The sequence below is a fragment of the Protomyctophum bolini genome, assembly GCF_963924005.1.
Source record: "Protomyctophum bolini genome assembly, chromosome: 7".
In the NCBI taxonomy this organism is placed as follows: Eukaryota; Metazoa; Chordata; class Actinopteri; order Myctophiformes; family Myctophidae; genus Protomyctophum; species Protomyctophum bolini.
Window position 1 is genome coordinate 34,738,671 of NC_137868.1, and position 22,187 is coordinate 34,760,857.

The following is a 22,187-nucleotide window of genomic DNA, read 5'->3' on the forward strand; positions in this document are numbered from 1 at the left end:
GCCTGGTTTCCAGCCCATAGACCCCGCCCACTCCACTGAGTGAACTGTAGAATCTGATAATGAGGCTAGGTAAAATATGCTCTTTTTCAAAATAATACCCTTTACTCCATTTGCTCAGTTGTTGAGTATTATGCCTGACCTTTAGTATAATACTCTGCCATAGAACACATATTATGGTATTAAGCAATTGAATTCAATGTGACTCAATGTGACTTCAATGTGCTTTTATGCCACAATAAATAGTTATGAAGGATGATAAGGCGATGAACAAGTGTAATGACATTTTAGTCTATTCTTTTGTGTTAACTGAGTACAACTATATAAAAATTACTTCTATAACAGGTTTATTTTTCTTTTCTTTTTTTCCATAAACTAATTCAGTATATTCAACATTGTTTAAAAGTGCTTGAACAGTTGGTATGCCAGCAATATTTATTCAGATGACCTAAGCTGACTCTATTTGCATATTGAGTACTACTAACATGCATAACGAAACTGTATGTTTGCCCATATAAGGTCAACTTCCTTGCTGTGGTTAAAAGGGGGCCAGCAGTGCTGTCACCCAGCGTCATGTGGCATGTTGCGTCCTGTTGCGGTGGCATGCTGGCGTGTAGTGTGACATAATGTGACTGAGTTTATCTGCACCACGGGTCAGTGGCGCTCCGCTGTGTGACTCATCCCCAGTGCTGCCCAGAGATTTTCTTTAAGTAAAAGTAGCAATTCAATATGAAAGTACTCTTACAAGTAAATGGCCCCTATTCATCACACTATTTCAACTGTTTAATTTGGCTTTGGAAAGTTGAGCCAGTTTATTGCCAGTTTATTGTGGTTTTATTTATTGTAGAGTTACACAGAAACTACACAGTTGACATTTGGGTTTTTATTTTGGTACAATGAAATATCTGGCCTACAAATGGATTTATTTAAACCGAGGAATTGACTGTGTTCATAGAATCATTCCATTCAATTCAAACTTTATTCCAGAGACTCAGGGTTTCCATAGAGAACATACAAATTGTCAGAACACTTAAAATATATGAAACAGGATTGACCTACATAAACATATTACATATTATTCAGGATTTGTTAGCTACCGTTTGAAAACATTTCATTTAAAAGGTCAAGCGAGATTGCTGCTCTGTTTTATAGCCTTTTTTTATATATCATTTTTTTATCCCACGATTTTGCAACCCATTTTTTCTCCCAGTGTCAATTATCTAATGTAATCCTGGGCGCTACACTTCCTCTGCCAACCTGGGGGGGCAGCAGATTAACCACATGCTTCCTTCTATGCATGAGGTATCCATGCTTCTTTTCACCTGACGGGGGAGTTTCCCCGGCTGGACATAGCGCGTGGAAGGAACATGTTATTCCGACCAGTTCCTTTCCCCTCCATCAGGCGCCCCGGCTGGCCAGGGACCAGGGTTACTGCATGTTTTGTTTTACCTACCCTAGGCTAGGGGACACAGGGAGAACATGCAAACTCCACACAGAGTTTGCATGTCCTTTCGCCAACCCTGCCTCGGGTATGGGCACTGATGACACGGAGGAGAGAACACGCCCCCAGCGCCCACAGCGGGAATCGATCCCAGGACCTTCTAGCTGTTTATAGCCTTTTTGGCTGATTGGTGGCTCTTCTACTTCTTTATTATTAAGAAGTTATATTATTAGTTATATTATTTATTTAATTCAGTTCTAACTTCTAATATAAGCTGACTAAACAGATTGTGTTGTTGTAGGATCCCTTTTTTGCGGGTGGGGGGTAATATGTAATATAATATGAATTATATTATATTACTCTTGATTCTCTTGATACTCTTGAAGTAATACTCAAGGAGTAAGCGTTCCTACTCTGGTATATGTCATAATAGAGTAATAATCTGCGAAAATAGCCAGCAAGCAATAGCAATAGCTTGTAGGCCTAGGTTGTGAATTGGCTATTTTCAGTGAATAGATTTGGGGGCAAAGAGCAACACACAGTCACACACACATATACACACACTTTATGCCCGAATGAGGAACGTTTGGGATGAGCTGGAGCCTTTCTACAGATTTCTTGGGAATCACCTAAAATGTGTTATTATTATTTTGGTTTTACTTCTGCTTCGTTGTAAATGTTCAAGTGCCGCCTCCAAGAAGATGACTGGGAAATGAGTAATACCCAAGGTTTGAGTATAAATGAACACTGTTTATGGAGAGGCAGCGCACAACGCAGCCCAGCTGAACTCTACAGATAGATTTAGGGTTTATACTTTTACTTCACTGTTTGTCTTGCTACGAATACAAACAGTACTTTATGTTCTCATTTCTTTCCGCTGTCACTGTGCTTGTGCAAAGATTTGGAGTGTTCTTTCAGAGGCTTTTTAGGGATCTCGGATCTCTGGCCTTGGAGGTTTACATAACTGGCACCAGCAGGGACAGCTGGAGGTCGACAATCCTGCTCCTCCTCACCTGCCTCCTATTCGGTCTCCTGCTCGGCTCCCTGCTCCTCTTGTACATCCTCTACACGCTGAGCTATGAGGCGGAGGTGGCTGGGGGCGCCGCAGTCTCTGTGGGAGCACTGCTGGCGCTCACTCTCTTCCTCTCAAAGAAGGTACACTGTGCTGCCATTCTGTTTCTGATCTCCTGCTTTATGAAGCAGAGTCGCACGCTGCTGCTGACCGCTTGGATCAGCTTTGTGGTGCTGAGGAACGTCCAGAACACATTAGACAACCTCACAGGCCTCATCAGGAGTATGATATGCAACTTGCAAGCAAAGAAGGAATATATTGCCACACCACTGGAAAAATACATCAAGATGCTGAACTGGGTCGGTGACATGCTCAGGCCAGAATTACCAGATATTAGTGTGGTACATTTTAACTCCAAACTTAATATTTCACTCAAGATATACGATGGCAAATTCGAGGAGAAACTTGTGGATGCCAGACAGAATTTGAACAAAACAGCCATACATGTCCAGTCTGTTTTGCCCACAGTGTCCTCTGTGAGTCACAGAATGTTCCCCGCACTCAGCTTCCTCCTGCTCATGACGTTTATTGTGCTGCACGTGAAGAAGTATTGCAACAACTTGAAATATCAAAACAAGTTCATAAGCAGCAGATTCATCTCCTTTGATGAGAAGCAGAACATCCAGGTAGGTACAGTATGTTTGTAAAACTATAACGAGACCTATAATTAGAGCAAGGCAATATCTTGATATTGTGATGATAATATATTTGTTACAAAAATAATCTGAAATAGTGACAAAATTGCAGATCTACAAGCTCAATATTGATGCGTAAGACCACACTTAAACTCACATTATGATATAATAATGCCAAATCCCAGATAGTATATCTTCCAGACCCATAGAGAGAGAGAGTTACGTCACTAGCATAGACTCCCATTGTAAGAATGGAATGCGGAAGTTCTCATTCTATTTCAATAGGGAAGTTCCAATGTTTGGAACATATAGCACCCAGCTTTGCAGCGAGATAAAACTCTTATTTGCGGAGTGTTGCGGAGGATGAGAAACATTAGCAAATTGCGGAGTGTTGCGGAGGATGAGAAACATTAGCATTTATCCTCGTTTTTCATCATTTTGGACCACGCCGTTTTTCATCATTTTTGAGGATTTGAAAAAAAGATGGGTTATAGCCCATGTTTTTTGAAATTTTGAAAAAGAGTTATCCTCGTTTCTCATCATTTTGGACCATGGGCTATAGCCCATATCGTACGGCATACTATAGCACGCCGTTTTTCATCATTTTTGAGGATTTGAAAAAAATGAAAAAAACGATGGGTTATAGCCCATGTTTTTTGAAATTTTGAAAAAAGAGTTATCCTCGTTTCTCATCATTTTGGACCATGAGCTATAGCCCATATCGTACGGCATACGATAGCGCGCCGTTTTTCATCATTTTTGAGGATTTAAAAAAATGACGAAATGACAAAAACGATGGGTTATAGCCCATGTTTTTTGAAATTTTGAAAAAAAAGGTTAGCCTCGTTTCTCATTATTTTGGACCATGGGCTATAGCCCATATCGTACGGCATACTATAGCGCGCCGTTTTTCATCATGTTTGAGGATTTGAAAAAAATGACGAAATGACAAAAACGATGGGTTATAGCCCATGTTTTTTGAAATTTCAAAAAAAAAAGTTAGCCTCGTATAACGTATTATATCGTATTATATTAGATCTAAATCTATTTTAGACGTGTTTTAGACGTCTATTTTTAGACGTTTTTCTCATCATTTTGGACCGCTATAGCCCATATCGTACGGCATACTATAGCGTGCCGTTTTTCATCATTTTTGATGATTTGACAAAAATGAAAAAATAAAAAAAACGATGGGTTATAGCCCATGTTTTTTTAAATTTTGAAAAAAAAAAGTTATCCTCGTTTCTCATCATTTTGGACCATGGGCTATAGCCTATATCGTACGGCATACTATAGCGTGCCGTTTTTCATCATTTTTGATGATTTGACAAAAATGAAAAAATGAAAAAAACGATGGGTTATAGCCCATGTTTTTTGAAATTTTGAAAAAAAAGTTATCCTCGTTTCTCATCATTTTGGACCATGGGCTATAGCCCATATCGTACGGCATACTATAGCACGCCGTTTTTCATCATTTTTGATGATTTGACAAAAATGAAAAAATGAAAAAAAAAGCGATGGGTTATAGCCCATGTTTTTTGAAATTTAGAAAAAAAAGATATCCTCATTTCTCATCATTTTGGACCATGGGCTATAGCCTATATCGTACGGCATACTATAGCACGCCGTTTTTCATCATTTTTGATGATTTGACAAAAATGAAAAAATAAAAAAAACGATGGGTTATAGCCCATGTTTTTTGAAATTTTGAAAAAGAAGTTATCCTCGTTTCTCATCATTTTGGACCATGGGCTATAGCCCATATCGTACGGCATACTATAGCACGCCATTTTTCATCATTTTTGATGATTTGACAAAAATTAAAAAATTAAAAAAAAACGATGGGTTATAGCCCATGTTTTTTGAAATTTTGGGAAAAAAAAAGTTATCCTCGTTTCTCATAATTTTGGACCATGGGCTATAGCCCATATCGTACGGCATACTATAGCACGCCGTTTTTCATCATTTTTGATGATTTGACAAAAATGAAAAAAAAACGATGGGTTATAGCCCATGTTTTTTGAAATGTAGAAAAAAAAGATATCCTCATTTCTCATCATTTTGGACCATGGGCTATAGCCTATATCGTACGGCATACTATAGCGTGCCGTTTTTCATCATTTTTGATGATTTGACAAAAATGAAAAAATGAAAAAAACGATGGGTTATAGCCCATGTTTTTTGAAATTTTGAAAAAAAAAGTTATCCTCGTTTCTCATCATTTTGGACCATGGGCTATAGCCTATATCGTACGGCATACTATAGCGTGCCGTTTTTCATCATTTTTGATGATTTGACAAAAATGAAAAAATAAAAAAAACGATGGGTTATAGCCCATGTTTTTTGAAATTTTGAAGAAAAAGATATCCTCATTTCTCATCATTTTGGACCATGGGCTATAGCCCATATCGTACGGCATACTATAGCACGCCGTTTTTCATCATTTTTGACGATTTGACAAAAATGAAAAAAAAAAAAAAACGATGGGTTATAGCCCATGTTTTTTGAAATTTTGAAGAAAAAGATATCCTCATTTCTCATCATTTTGGACCATGGGCTATAGCCCATATCGTACGGCATACTATAGCACGCCGTTTTTCATCATTTTTGACGATTTGAAAAAAATGAAAAAATACAAAAAACGGTGGGCTATAAACCATCGTTTTTTTTTTTTTTTTTAACACTCCGCAATTTGCTAATGTTTCTCATCCTCCGCAACACTCCACAATTTTTCCTCCGCAACACTCCGCAATTTTTCCGCAACACTCCGCAATTCCTCCGCAACACAAGTAGACGTCTAAAAATAGACGTCTAAAACACGTCTATTTTAGACGTGTTTTAGACGTCTATTTTTTGACGTTTTTCTCATCATTTTGGACCATGGGCTATAGCCTATATCGTACGGCATACTATAGCGTGCCGTTTTTCATCATTTTTGATGATTTGACAAAAATGAAAAAATACAAAAAACGGTGGGCTATAATCCATCGTTTTTTTTTTTTTTTTTAACACTACGCAATTTGATAATGTTTCTCATCCTCCGCAACACTCCACAATTTTTCCTCCGCAACACTCCGCAATTTTTCCGCAACACTCCGCAATTCCTCCGCAACACAAGTAGACGTCTAAAAATAGACGTCTAAAACACGTCTATTTTAGACGTGTTTTAGACGTCTATTTTTTGACGTTTTTCTCATCATTTTGGACCATGGGCTATAGCCTATATCGTACGGCATACTATAGCGTGCCGTTTTTCATCATTTTTGATGATTTGACAAAAATGAAAAAATGAAAAAAACGATGGGTTATAGCCCATGTTTTTTGAAATTTTGAAAAAAAAAGTTATCCTCGTTTCTCATCATTTTGGACCATGGGCTATAGCCTATATCGTACGGCATACTATAGCGTGCCGTTTTTCATCATTTTTGATGATTTGACAAAAATGAAAAAATAAAAAAAACGATGGGTTATAGCCCATGTTTTTTGAAATTTTGAAAAAAAAGTTATCCTCGTTTCTCATCATTTTGGACCATGGGCTATAGCCCATATCGTACGGCATACTATAGCACGCCGTTTTTCATCATTTTTGACGATTTTACAAAAATGAAAAAATACAAAAAACGATGGGCTATAACCCATCGTTTTTTTTTTTTTTTTTAACACTCCGCAATTTGCTAATGTTTCTCATCCTCCGCAACACTCCACAATTTTTCCTCCGCAACACTCCGCAATTTTTCCGCAACACTCCGCAATTCCTCCGCAACACAAGTAGACGTCTAAAAATAGACGTCTAAAACACGTCTATTTTAGACGTGTTTTAGACGTCTATTTTTAGACGTTTTTCTCATCATTTTGGACCATGGGCTATAGCCTATATCGTACGGCATACTATAGCGTGCCGTTTTTCATCATTTTTGATGATTTGACAAAAATGAAAAAATGAAAAAAACGATGGGTTATAGCCCATGTTTTTTTAAATTAAAAAAAAAAAAAAGTTATCCTCGTTTCTCATCATTTTGGACCATGGGCTATAGCCTATATCGTACGGCATACTATAGCGTGCCGTTTTTCATCATTTTTGATGATTTGACAAAAATGAAAAAATGAAAAAAACGATGGGTTATAGCCCATGTTTTTTGAAATTTTGAAAAAAAGGTTATCCTCGTTTCTCATCATTTTGGACCATGGGCTATAGCCCATATCGTACGGCATACTATAGCGCGCCGTTTTTCATCATTTTTGAGGATTTGAAAAAAATGACGAAATGACAAAAACGATGGGTTATAGCCCATGTTTTTTGAAATTTCGAAAAAAAAAGTTAGCCTCGTTTCTCATCATTTTGGACCATGGGCTATAGCCCATATCGTACGGCATACTATAGCGCGCCGTTTTTCATCATTTTTGAGGATTTGAAAAAAATGACGAAATGACAAAAACGATGGGTTATAGCCCATGTTTTTTGAAATTTTGAAAAAAAAAGTTAGCCTCGTTTCTCATCATTTTGGACCATGGGCTATAGCCCATATCGTACGGCATACTATAGCGCACCGTTTTTCATCATTTTTGAGGATTTGAAAAAAATGACAAAATGACAAAAACGATGGGTTATAGCCCATGTTTTTTGAAATTTTGAAGAAAAAGATATCCTCATTTCTCATCATTTTGGACCATGGGCTATAGCCCATATCGTACGGCATACTATAGCACGCCGTTTTTCATCATTTTTGACGATTTGACAAAAATGAAAAAATAAAAAAAACGATGGGTTATAGCCCATGTTTTTTGAAATTTTGAAGAAAAAGATATCCTCATTTCTCATCATTTTGGACCATGGGCTATAGCCCATATCGTACGGCATACTATAGCACGCCGTTTTTCATCATTTTTGACGATTTGACAAAAATGAAAAAATACAAAAAACGGTGGGCTATAACCCATCGTTTTTTTTTTTTTTTTTAACACTCCGCAATTTGCTAATGTTTCTCATCCTCCGCAACACTCCACAATTTTTCCTCCGCAACACTCCGCAATTTTTCCGCAACACTCCGCAATTCCTCCGCAACACAAGTAGACGTCTAAAAATAGACGTCTAAAACACGTCTATTTTAGACGTGTTTTAGACGTCTATTTTTTGACGTTTTTCTCATCCTTTTGGACCATGGGCTATAGCCTATATCGTACGGCATACTATAGCGTGCCGTTTTTCATCATTTTTGATGATTTGACAAAAATGAAAAAATGAAAAAAACGATGGGTTATAGCCCATGTTTTTTGAAATTTTGAAAAAAAAAGTTATCCTCGTTTCTCATCATTTTGGACCATGGGCTATAGCCTATATCGTACGGCATACTATAGCGTGCCGTTTTTCATCATTTTTGATGATTTGACAAAAATGAAAAAATAAAAAAAACGATGGGTTATAGCCCATGTTTTTTGAAATTTTGAAAAAAAAGTTATCCTCGTTTCTCATCATTTTGGACCATGGGCTATAGCCTATATCGTACGGCATACTATAGCGTGCCGTTTTTCATCATTTTTGATGATTTGACAAAAATGAAAAAATGAAAAAAACGATGGGTTATAGCCCATGTTTTTTGAAATTTTGAAAAAAAAGTTATCCTCGTTTCTCATCATTTTGGACCATGGGCTATAGCCCATATCGTACGGCATACTATAGCACGCCGTTTTTCATCATTTTTGATGATTTGACAAAAATTAAAAAAAAAAAAAAAAAAACGATGGGTTATAGCCCATGTTTTTTGAAATTTTGGAAAAAAAAAAGTTATCCTCGTTTCTCATAATTTTGGACCATGGGCTATAGCCCATATCGTACGGCATACTATAGCACGCCGTTTTTCATCATTTTTGATGATTTGACAAAAATGAAAAAAAAACCGATGGGTTATAGCCCATGTTTTTTGAAATTTAGAAAAAAAAGATATCCTCATTTCTCATCATTTTGGACCATGGGCTATAGCCTATATCGTACGGCATACTATAGCGTGCCGTTTTTCATCATTTTTGATGATTTGACAAAAATGAAAAAATGAAAAAAACGATGGGTTATAGCCCATGTTTTTTGAAATTTTGAAAAAAAAAGTTATCCTCGTTTCTCATCATTTTGGACCATGGGCTATAGCCTATATCGTACGGCATACTATAGCGTGCCGTTTTTCATCATTTTTGATGATTTGACAAAAATGAAAAAATAAAAAAAACGATGGGTTATAGCCCATGTTTTTTGAAATTTTGAAGAAAAAGATATCCTCATTTCTCATCATTTTGGACCATGGGCTATAGCCCATATCGTACGGCATACTATAGCACGCCGTTTTTCATCATTTTTGACGATTTGACAAAAATGAAAAAATACAAAAAACGGTGGGCTATAACCCATCGTTTTTTTGTTTTTTTTTAACACTCCGCAATTTGCTAATGTTTCTCATCCTCCGCAACACTCCACAATTTTTCCTCCGCAACACTCCGCAATTTTTCCGCAACACTCCGCAATTCCTCCGCAACACAAGTAGACGTCTAAAAATAGACGTCTAAAACACGTCTAAAATAGACGTGTTTTAGACGTCTATTTTTAGACGTTTTTCTCATCATTTTGGACCATGGGCTATAGCCTATATCGTACGGCATACTATAGCGTGCCGTTTTTCATCATTTTTGATGATTTGACAAAAATGAAAAAATTAAAAAAACGATGGGTTATAGCCCATGTTTTTTGAAATTTTGAAAAAAAAGTTATCCTCGTTTCTCATCATTTTGGACCATGGGCTATAGCCCATATCGTACGGCATACTATAGCACGCCGTTTTTCATCATTTTTGATGATTTGACAAAAATTAAAAAATAAAAAATAAACGATGGGTTATAGCCCATGTTTTTTGAAATTTTGAAAAAAAAAAAGTTATCCTCGTTTCTCATCATTTTGGACCATGGGCTATAGCCCATATCGTACGGCATACTATAGCGCGCCGTTTTTCATCATTTTTGAGGATTTGAAAAAAATGACGAAATGACAAAAACGATGGGTTATAGCCCATGTTTTTTGAAATTTTGAAAAAAAAAGTTAGCCTCGTTTCTCATCATTTTGGACCATGGGCTATAGCCCATATCGTACGGCATACTATAGCGCACCGTTTTTCATCATTTTTGAGGATTTGAAAAAAATGACAAAATGACAAAAACGATGGGTTATAGCCCATGTTTTTTGAAATTTTGAAGAAAAAGATATCCTCATTTCTCATCATTTTGGACCATGGGCTATAGCCCATATCGTACGGCATACTATAGCACGCCGTTTTTCATCATTTTTGACGATTTGACAAAAATGAAAAAATACAAAAAACGGTGGGCTATAACCCATCGTTTTTTTTTTTTTTTTTAACACTCCGCAATTTGCTAATGTTTCTCATCCTCCGCAACACTCCACAATTTTTCCTCCGCAACACTCCGCAATTTTTCCGCAACACTCCGCAATTCCTCCGCAACACAAGTAGACGTCTAAAAATAGACGTCTAAAACACGTCTAAAATAGACGTGTTTTAGACGTCTATTTTTAGACGTTTTTCTCATCATTTTGGACCATGGGCTATAGCCTATATCGTACGGCATACTATAGCGTGCCGTTTTTCATCATTTTTGATGATTTGACAAAAATGAAAAAATTAAAAAAACGATGGGTTATAGCCCATGTTTTTTGAAATTTTGAAAAAAAAGTTATCCTCGTTTCTCATCATTTTGGACCATGGGCTATAGCCCATATCGTACGGCATACTATAGCACGCCGTTTTTCATCATTTTTGATGATTTGACAAAAATGAAAAAAAAAACGATGGGTTATAGCCCATGTTTTTTGAAATTTAGAAAAAAAAGATATCCTCATTTCTCATCATTTTGGACCATGGGTTATAGCCCATATCGTACGGCATACTATAGCACGCCGTTTTTCATCATTTTTGATGATTTGACAAAAATTTAAAAATTTAAAAAAAACGATGGGTTATAGCCCATGTTTTTTGAAATTTTGAAAAAAAAAAAGTTATCCTCGTTTCTCATCATTTTGGACCATGGGCTATAGCCCATATCGTACGGCATACTATAGCACGCCGTTTTTCATCATTTTTGATGATTTGACAAAAATGAAAAAAAAAAACGATGGGTTATAGCCCATGTTTTTTGAAATTTAGAAAAAAAAGATATCCTCATTTCTCATCATTTTGGACCATGGGTTATAGCCCATATCGTACGGCATACTATAGCACGCCGTTTTTCATCATTTTTGACGATTTGACAAAAATGAAAAAATAAAAAAAACGATGGGTTATAGCCCATGTTTTTTGAAATTTTGAAAAAAAAGTTATCCTCGTTTCTCATAATTTTGGACCATGGGCTATAGCCCATATCGTACGGCATACTATAGCACGCCGTTTTTCATCATTTTTGATGATTTGACAAAAATGAAAAAAAAACGATGGGTTATAGCCCATGTTTTTTGAAATTTAGAAAAAAAAGATATCCTCATTTCTCATCATTTTGGACCATGGGCTATAGCCTATATCGTACGGCATACTATAGCGTGCCGTTTTTCATCATTTTTGATGATTTGACAAAAATGAAAAAATGAAAAAAACGATGGGTTATAGCCCATGTTTTTTGAAATTTTGAAAAAAAAAGTTATCCTCGTTTCTCATCATTTTGGACCATGGGCTATAGCCTATATCGTACGGCATACTATAGCGTGCCGTTTTTCATCATTTTTGATGATTTGACAAAAATGAAAAAATAAAAAAAACGATGGGTTATAGCCCATGTTTTTTGAAATTTTGAAGAAAAAGATATCCTCATTTCTCATCATTTTGGACCATGGGATATAGCCCATATCGTACGGCATACTATAGCACGCCGTTTTTCATCATTTTTGACGATTTGACAAAAATGAAAAAATACAAAAAACGGTGGGCTATAACCCATCGTTTTTTTGTTTTTTTTTAACACTCCGCAATTTGCTAATGTTTCTCATCCTCCGCAACACTCCACAATTTTTCCTCCGCAACACTCCGCAATTTTTCCGCAACACTCCGCAATTCCTCCGCAACACAAGTAGACGTCTAAAAATAGACGTCTAAAACACGTCTATTTTAGACGTGTTTTAGACGTCTATTTTTAGACGTTTTTCTCATCATTTTGGACCATGGGCTATAGCCTATATCGTACGGCATACTATAGCGTGCCGTTTTTCATCATTTTTGATGATTTGACAAAAATTAAAAAATTAAAAAAACGATGGGTTATAGCCCATGTTTTTTGAAATTTTGAAAAAAAAGTTATCCTCGTTTCTCATCATTTTGGACCATGGGCTATAGCCCATATCGTACGGCATACTATAGCACGCCGTTTTTCATCATTTTTGATGATTTGACAAAAATTAAAAAATAAAAAATAAACGATGGGTTATAGCCCATGTTTTTTGAAATTTTGAAAAAAAAAGTTATCCTCGTTTCTCATCATTTTGGACCATGGGCTATAGCCTATATCGTACGGCATACTATAGCGTGCCGTTTTTCATCATTTTTGATGATTTGACAAAAATGAAAAAATAAAAAAAACGATGGGTTATAGCCCATGTTTTTTGAAATTTTGAAGAAAAAGATATCCTCATTTCTCATCATTTTGGACCATGGGCTATAGCCCATATCGTACGGCATACTATAGCACGCCGTTTTTCATCATTTTTGACGATTTGACAAAAATGAAAAAAAAAAAAAAACGATGGGTTATAGCCCATGTTTTTTGAAATTTTGAAGAAAAAGATATCCTCATTTCTCATCATTTTGGACCATGGGCTATAGCCCATATCGTACGGCATACTATAGCACGCCGTTTTTCATCATTTTTGACGATTTGAAAAAAATGAAAAAATACAAAAAACGGTGGGCTATAAACCATCGTTTTTTTTTTTTTTTTTAACACTCCGCAATTTGCTAATGTTTCTCATCCTCCGCAACACTCCACAATTTTTCCTCCGCAACACTCCGCAATTTTTCCGCAACACTCCGCAATTCCTCCGCAACACAAGTAGACGTCTAAAAATAGACGTCTAAAACACGTCTATTTTAGACGTGTTTTAGACGTCTATTTTTTGACGTTTTTCTCATCATTTTGGACCATGGGCTATAGCCTATATCGTACGGCATACTATAGCGTGCCGTTTTTCATCATTTTTGATGATTTGACAAAAATGAAAAAATACAAAAAACGGTGGGCTATAATCCATCGTTTTTTTTTTTTTTTTTAACACTACGCAATTTGCTAATGTTTCTCATCCTCCGCAACACTCCACAATTTTTCCTCCGCAACACTCCGCAATTTTTCCGCAACACTCCGCAATTCCTCCGCAACACAAGTAGACGTCTAAAAATAGACGTCTAAAACACGTCTATTTTAGACGTGTTTTAGACGTCTATTTTTTGACGTTTTTCTCATCATTTTGGACCATGGGCTATAGCCTATATCGTACGGCATACTATAGCGTGCCGTTTTTCATCATTTTTGATGATTTGACAAAAATGAAAAAATGAAAAAAACGATGGGTTATAGCCCATGTTTTTTTAAATTAAAAAAAAAAAAAAGTTATCCTCGTTTCTCATCATTTTGGACCATGGGCTATAGCCTATATCGTACGGCATACTATAGCGTGCCGTTTTTCATCATTTTTGATGATTTGACAAAAATGAAAAAATGAAAAAAACGATGGGTTATAGCCCATGTTTTTTGAAATTTTGAAAAAAAGGTTATCCTCGTTTCTCATCATTTTGGACCATGGGCTATAGCCCATATCGTACGGCATACTATAGCGCGCCGTTTTTCATCATTTTTGAGGATTTGAAAAAAATGACGAAATGACAAAAACGATGGGTTATAGCCCATGTTTTTTGAAATTTCGAAAAAAAAAGTTAGCCTCGTTTCTCATCATTTTGGACCATGGGCTATAGCCCATATCGTACGGCATACTATAGCGCGCCGTTTTTCATCATTTTTGAGGATTTGAAAAAAATGACGAAATGACAAAAACGATGGGTTATAGCCCATGTTTTTTGAAATTTTGAAAAAAAAAGTTAGCCTCGTTTCTCATCATTTTGGACCATGGGCTATAGCCCATATCGTACGGCATACTATAGCGCACCGTTTTTCATCATTTTTGAGGATTTGAAAAAAATGACAAAATGACAAAAACGATGGGTTATAGCCCATGTTTTTTGAAATTTTGAAGAAAAAGATATCCTCATTTCTCATCATTTTGGACCATGGGCTATAGCCCATATCGTACGGCATACTATAGCACGCCGTTTTTCATCATTTTTGACGATTTGACAAAAATGAAAAAATAAAAAAAACGATGGGTTATAGCCCATGTTTTTTGAAATTTTGAAGAAAAAGATATCCTCATTTCTCATCATTTTGGACCATGGGCTATAGCCCATATCGTACGGCATACTATAGCACGCCGTTTTTCATCATTTTTGACGATTTGACAAAAATGAAAAAATACAAAAAACGGTGGGCTATAACCCATCGTTTTTTTTTTTTTTTTTAACACTCCGCAATTTGCTAATGTTTCTCATCCTCCGCAACACTCCACAATTTTTCCTCCGCAACACTCCGCAATTTTTCCGCAACACTCCGCAATTCCTCCGCAACACAAGTAGACGTCTAAAAATAGACGTCTAAAACACGTCTATTTTAGACGTGTTTTAGACGTCTATTTTTTGACGTTTTTCTCATCCTTTTGGACCATGGGCTATAGCCTATATCGTACGGCATACTATAGCGTGCCGTTTTTCATCATTTTTGATGATTTGACAAAAATGAAAAAATGAAAAAAACGATGGGTTATAGCCCATGTTTTTTGAAATTTTGAAAAAAAAAGTTATCCTCGTTTCTCATCATTTTGGACCATGGGCTATAGCCTATATCGTACGGCATACTATAGCGTGCCGTTTTTCATCATTTTTGATGATTTGACAAAAATGAAAAAATAAAAAAAACGATGGGTTATAGCCCATGTTTTTTGAAATTTTGAAAAAAAAGTTATCCTCGTTTCTCATCATTTTGGACCATGGGCTATAGCCTATATCGTACGGCATACTATAGCGTGCCGTTTTTCATCATTTTTGATGATTTGACAAAAATGAAAAAATGAAAAAAACGATGGGTTATAGCCCATGTTTTTTGAAATTTTGAAAAAAAAGTTATCCTCGTTTCTCATCATTTTGGACCATGGGCTATAGCCCATATCGTACGGCATACTATAGCACGCCGTTTTTCATCATTTTTGATGATTTGACAAAAATTTAAAAAAAAACAAAAAAACGATGGGTTATAGCCCATGTTTTTTGAAATTTTGGAAAAAAAAAAGTTATCCTCGTTTCTCATAATTTTGGACCATGGGCTATAGCCCATATCGTACGGCATACTATAGCACGCCGTTTTTCATCATTTTTGATGATTTGACAAAAATGAAAAAAAAACCGATGGGTTATAGCCCATGTTTTTTGAAATTTAGAAAAAAAAGATATCCTCATTTCTCATCATTTTGGACCATGGGCTATAGCCCATATCGTACGGCATACTATAGCACGCCGTTTTTCATCATTTTTGACGATTTGACAAAAATGAAAAAATACAAAAAACGGTGGGCTATAACCCATCGTTTTTTTGTTTTTTTTTAACACTCCGCAATTTGCTAATGTTTCTCATCCTCCGCAACACTCCACAATTTTTCCTCCGCAACACTCCGCAATTTTTCCGCAACACTCCGCAATTCCTCCGCAACACAAGTAGACGTCTAAAAATAGACGTCTAAAACACGTCTAAAATAGACGTGTTTTAGACGTCTATTTTTAGACGTTTTTCTCATCATTTTGGACCATGGGCTATAGCCTATATCGTACGGCATACTATAGCGTGCCGTTTTTCATCATTTTTGATGATTTGACAAAAATGAAAAAATTAAAAAAACGATGGGTTATAGCCCATGTTTTTTGAAATTTTGAAAAAAAAGTTATCCTCGTTTCTCATCATTTTGGACCATGGGCTATAGCCCATATCGTACGGCATACTATAGCACGCCGTTTTTCATCATTTTTGATGATTTGACAAAAATTAAAAAATAAAAAATAAACGATGGGTTATAGCCCATGTTTTTTGAAATTTTGAAAAAAAAAAAGTTATCCTCGTTTCTCATCATTTTGGACCATGGGCTATAGCCCATATCGTACGGCATACTATAGCACGCCGTTTTTCATCATTTTTGATGATTTGACAAAAATGAAAAAAAAAACGATGGGTTATAGCCCATGTTTTTTGAAATTTAGAAAAAAAAGATATCCTCATTTCTCATCATTTTGGACCATGGGTTATAGCCCATATCGTACGGCATACTATAGCACGCCGTTTTTCATCATTTTTGATGATTTGACAAAAATTTAAAAATTAAAAAAAAACGATGGGTTATAGCCCATGTTTTTTGAAATTTTGAAAAAAAAAAAGTTATCCTCGTTTCTCATCATTTTGGACCATGGGCTATAGCCCATATCGTACGGCATACTATAGCACGCCGTTTTTCATCATTTTTGATGATTTGACAAAAATGAAAAAAAAAAACGATGGGTTATAGCCCATGTTTTTTGAAATTTAGAAAAAAAAGATATCCTCATTTCTCATCATTTTGGACCATGGGTTATAGCCCATATCGTACGGCATACTATAGCACGCCGTTTTTCATCATTTTTGACGATTTGACAAAAATGAAAAAATAAAAAAAACGATGGGTTATAGCCCATGTTTTTTGAAATTTTGAAAAAAAAGTTATCCTCGTTTCTCATAATTTTGGACCATGGGCTATAGCCCATATCGTACGGCATACTATAGCACGCCGTTTTTCATCATTTTTGATGATTTGACAAAAATGAAAAAAAAACGATGGGTTATAGCCCATGTTTTTTGAAATTTAGAAAAAAAAGATATCCTCATTTCTCATCATTTTGGACCATGGGCTATAGCCTATATCGTACGGCATACTATAGCGTGCCGTTTTTCATCATTTTTGATGATTTGACAAAAATGAAAAAATGAAAAAAACGATGGGTTATAGCCCATGTTTTTTGAAATTTTGAAAAAAAAAGTTATCCTCGTTTCTCATCATTTTGGACCATGGGCTATAGCCTATATCGTACGGCATACTATAGCGTGCCGTTTTTCATCATTTTTGATGATTTGACAAAAATGAAAAAATAAAAAAAACGATGGGTTATAGCCCATGTTTTTTGAAATTTTGAAGAAAAAGATATCCTCATTTCTCATCATTTTGGACCATGGGCTATAGCCCATATCGTACGGCATACTATAGCACGCCGTTTTTCATCATTTTTGACGATTTGACAAAAATGAAAAAATACAAAAAACGGTGGGCTATAACCCATCGTTTTTTTGTTTTTTTTTAACACTCCGCAATTTGCTAATGTTTCTCATCCTCCGCAACACTCCACAATTTTTCCTCCGCAACACTCCGCAATTTTTCCGCAACACTCCGCAATTCCTCCGCAACACAAGTAGACGTCTAAAAATAGACGTCTAAAACACGTCTATTTTAGACGTGTTTTAGACGTCTATTTTTAGACGTTTTTCTCATCATTTTGGACCATGGGCTATAGCCTATATCGTACGGCATACTATAGCGTGCCGTTTTTCATCATTTTTGATGATTTGACAAAAATGAAAAAATTAAAAAAACGATGGGTTATAGCCCATGTTTTTTGAAATTTTGAAAAAAAAGTTATCCTCGTTTCTCATCATTTTGGACCATGGGCTATAGCCCATATCGTACGGCATACTATAGCACGCCGTTTTTCATCATTTTTGATGATTTGACAAAAATTAAAAAATAAAAAATAAACGATGGGTTATAGCCCATGTTTTTTGAAATTTTGAAAAAAAAAGTTATCCTCGTTTCTCATCATTTTGGACCATGGGCTATAGCCTATATCGTACGGCATACTATAGCGTGCCGTTTTTCATCATTTTTGATGATTTGACAAAAATGAAAAAATAAAAAAAACGATGGGTTATAGCCCATGTTTTTTGAAATTTTGAAGAAAAAGATATCCTCATTTCTCATCATTTTGGACCATGGGCTATAGCCCATATCGTACGGCATACTATAGCACGCCGTTTTTCATCATTTTTGACGATTTGAAAAAAAAAAAAAAAAAAACGATGGGTTATAGCCCATGTTTTTTGAAATTTTGAAGAAAAAGATATCCTCATTTCTCATCATTTTGGACCATGGGCTATAGCCCATATCGTACGGCATACTATAGCACGCCGTTTTTCATCATTTTTGACGATTTGACAAAAATGAAAAAATACAAAAAACGGTGGGCTATAACCCATCGTTTTTTTGTTTTTTTTTAACACTCCGCAATTTGCTAATGTTTCTCATCCTCCGCAACACTCCACAATTTTTCCTCCGCAACACTCCGCAATTTTTCCGCAACACTCCGCAATTCCTCCGCAACACAAGTAGACGTCTAAAAATAGACGTCTAAAACACGTCTATTTTAGACGTGTTTTAGACGTCTATTTTTAGACGTTTTTCTCATCATTTTGGACCATGGGCTATAGCCTATATCGTACGGCATACTATAGCGTGCCGTTTTTCATCATTTTTGATGATTTGACAAAAATTAAAAAATTAAAAAAACGATGGGTTATAGCCCATGTTTTTTGAAATTTTGAAAAAAAAGTTATCCTCGTTTCTCATCATTTTGGACCATGGGCTATAGCCCATATCGTACGGCATACTATAGCACGCCGTTTTTCATCATTTTTGATGATTTGACAAAAATTAAAAAATAAAAAATAAACGATGGGTTATAGCCCATGTTTTTTGAAATTTTGAAAAAAAAAGTTATCCTCGTTTCTCATCATTTTGGACCATGGGCTATAGCCTATATCGTACGGCATACTATAGCGTGCCGTTTTTCATCATTTTTGATGATTTGACAAAAATGAAAAAATAAAAAAAACGATGGGTTATAGCCCATGTTTTTTGAAATTTTGAAGAAAAAGATATCCTCATTTCTCATCATTTTGGACCATGGGCTATAGCCCATATCGTACGGCATACTATAGCACGCCGTTTTTCATCATTTTTGACGATTTGAAAAAAAAAAAAAAAAAAACGATGGGTTATAGCCCATGTTTTTTGAAATTTTGAAGAAAAAGATATCCTCATTTCTCATCATTTTGGACCATGGGCTATAGCCCATATCGTACGGCATACTATAGCACGCCGTTTTTCATCATTTTTGACGATTTGAAAAAAATGAAAAAATACAAAAAACGGTGGGCTATAAACCATCGTTTTTTTTTTTTTTTTTAACACTCCGCAATTTGCTAATGTTTCTCATCCTCCGCAACACTCCACAATTTTTCCTCCGCAACACTCCGCAATTTTTCCGCAACACTCCGCAATTCCTCCGCAACACAAGTAGACGTCTAAAAATAGACGTCTAAAACACGTCTATTTTAGACGTGTTTTAGACGTCTATTTTTTGACGTTTTTCTCATCATTTTGGACCATGGGCTATAGCCTATATCGTACGGCATACTATAGCGTGCCGTTTTTCATCATTTTTGATGATTTGACAAAAATGAAAAAATACAAAAAACGGTGGGCTATAATCCATCGTTTTTTTTTTTTTTTTTAACACTACGCAATTTGCTAATGTTTCTCATCCTCCGCAACACTCCACAATTTTTCCTCCGCAACACTCCGCAATTTTTCCGCAACACTCCGCAATTCCTCCGCAACACAAGTAGACGTCTAAAAATAGACGTCTAAAACACGTCTATTTTAGACGTGTTTTAGACGTCTATTTTTTGACGTTTTTCTCATCATTTTGGACCATGGGCTATAGCCTATATCGTACGGCATACTATAGCGTGCCGTTTTTCATCATTTTTGATGATTTGACAAAAATGAAAAAATGAAAAAAACGATGGGTTATAGCCCATGTTTTTTTAAATTAAAAAAAAAAAAAAGTTATCCTCGTTTCTCATCATTTTGGACCATGGGCTATAGCCTATATCGTACGGCATACTATAGCGTGCCGTTTTTCATCATTTTTGATGATTTGACAAAAATGAAAAAATGAAAAAAACGATGGGTTATAGCCCATGTTTTTTGAAATTTTGAAAAAAAGGTTATCCTCGTTTCTCATCATTTTGGACCATGGGCTATAGCCCATATCGTACGGCATACTATAGCGCGCCGTTTTTCATCATTTTTGAGGATTTGAAAAAAATGACGAAATGACAAAAACGATGGGTTATAGCCCATGTTTTTTGAAATTTCGAAAAAAAAAGTTAGCCTCGTTTCTCATCATTTTGGACCATGGGCTATAGCCGGTAACAAGAACACTCGGCGGATTTACCCTTTTTGCCGACTTCTCAAGACAAGTCGGCAAACCGTGGAGAATATTCGGCAGACTCTTAAGAAGATTCGCCGCGCGACGACTCTTCTTCAGATTCTGCCGAATATTCTCCACGTTTCGGGGCACTTTCAGCAGCTGCAAGTTTCTGAATGTTAGCTACTGCCAGCTACTGTGCTAACGATGCTAAAGCAACACAATGCTTAGATGCATGCAGAAGACGCTAACACTGAGGAGCTAAAGTAAACGTGACGTTGTTGTGATTACGTTACATAACGTAACTACTATTTGCAGTAACCTAACGCTTTACATTTCCCCATTCCATAACGGCGCTATAGTTATTGTGCGAGCGTTGCCCGCGTTATGTGATCAGTGAAAAAAGTCTGGCCATGCAGCTCCGTGAGTCTATCATACAGGCGTCTCTGTGCTGCTGAAGTGAAGCCCGGGGGCAAATAAAGTTGTGAATCGATATAATTCAACTAAACTGCGGGAGAAACACAGATGTACAAGCCCAACGTGCCGTGCATTGCGGCGGGTAGATAACTTGTAGATCTTCCAGCGCAGGAAGGGCGCATGCTTATGAGTGACGCTCTTTAACTATGCATTCAGCCAGCCAGTGACAGACAGACTCACAAGAGTAACACAGAAGTTGACAGAACACACACGCAGTCACGCACTGCAGCAGACGGAATGCACAGGCAGATCCGACAAAACTTTGCACACATCTGTGCTTTGCCTTTCATCCACGCTTCCATAGCCTTTTAAATCTTATTTCCCATCCACGGGCACAAGCAACGTGATATCAGCAGCTTCCACCCGATCTGTGGTGTTGTTGTGTTGACGAGGGAAGCTACTAGCTAGCATGGGAGCTAACGTTAGTTTCATATGTACTTTGCATCCGTTCCCCAACCCCTCACACTCGCTGGTGCGTTACACGGGCAGACACAAAGACGAATGGGAATATCATTTCTATCTATAAGGACAAAGAGCAAAAATTGCTCTTTTGCAATGTGAAAGAAATGCCACCGAATTCTTAATTATTTTCCTTCTCTATATGGGCACACTTTTTGCATGCTTTTATTGATCTGCTGTCTGATCAGCGTGCATGATCATCATGCAGTAGCTAGATGCGCGCTCCAGTGCCGAGATTTCTTCCCGTTTCGCCGACTCTTCGTCACTTTCCGTCCGAGTTCTCAGACAGAACTCGGACCGGAAAGTGACGAAGAGTCGGCGAAAGGGGAAGAAATCTCGGCAAAGATGAAGAAGAGTCGGCGACCCGAGTTCTCCAGTATTCCTATAGCCCATATCGTACGGCATACTATAGCGCGCCGTTTTTCATCATTTTTGAGGATTTGAAAAAAATGACGAAATGACAAAAACGATGGGTTATAGCCCATGTTTTTTGAAATTTTGAAAAAAAAAGTTAGCCTCGTTTCTCATCATTTTGGACCATGGGCTATAGCCCATATCGTACGGCATACTATAGCGCACCGTTTTTCATCATTTTTGAGGATTTGAAAAAAATGACAAAATGACAA

The 22,187-nt window shown here is 36.4% G+C and overlaps 1 protein-coding gene across 1 annotated transcript in view; it reads left to right on the top strand.

The window, feature by feature from the left end:
* Positions 1 to 1,294: 1,294 nt before the first annotated feature.
* The window catches only part of LOC308318659 (dendritic cell-specific transmembrane protein-like), a gene marked incomplete at both ends in the record, with an annotated part of 68,800 nt that continues 47,907 nt past the window's right edge, over positions 1,295 to 22,187 (top strand). The window contains 2 exons of the mRNA XM_080768283.1: positions 1,295 to 1,299; positions 2,338 to 3,136. Of these exons, the coding sequence (XP_080624409.1) occupies positions 1,295 to 1,299; positions 2,338 to 3,136 (804 nt within the window). The remainder of the gene's footprint in view (positions 1,300 to 2,337; positions 3,137 to 22,187) is intronic.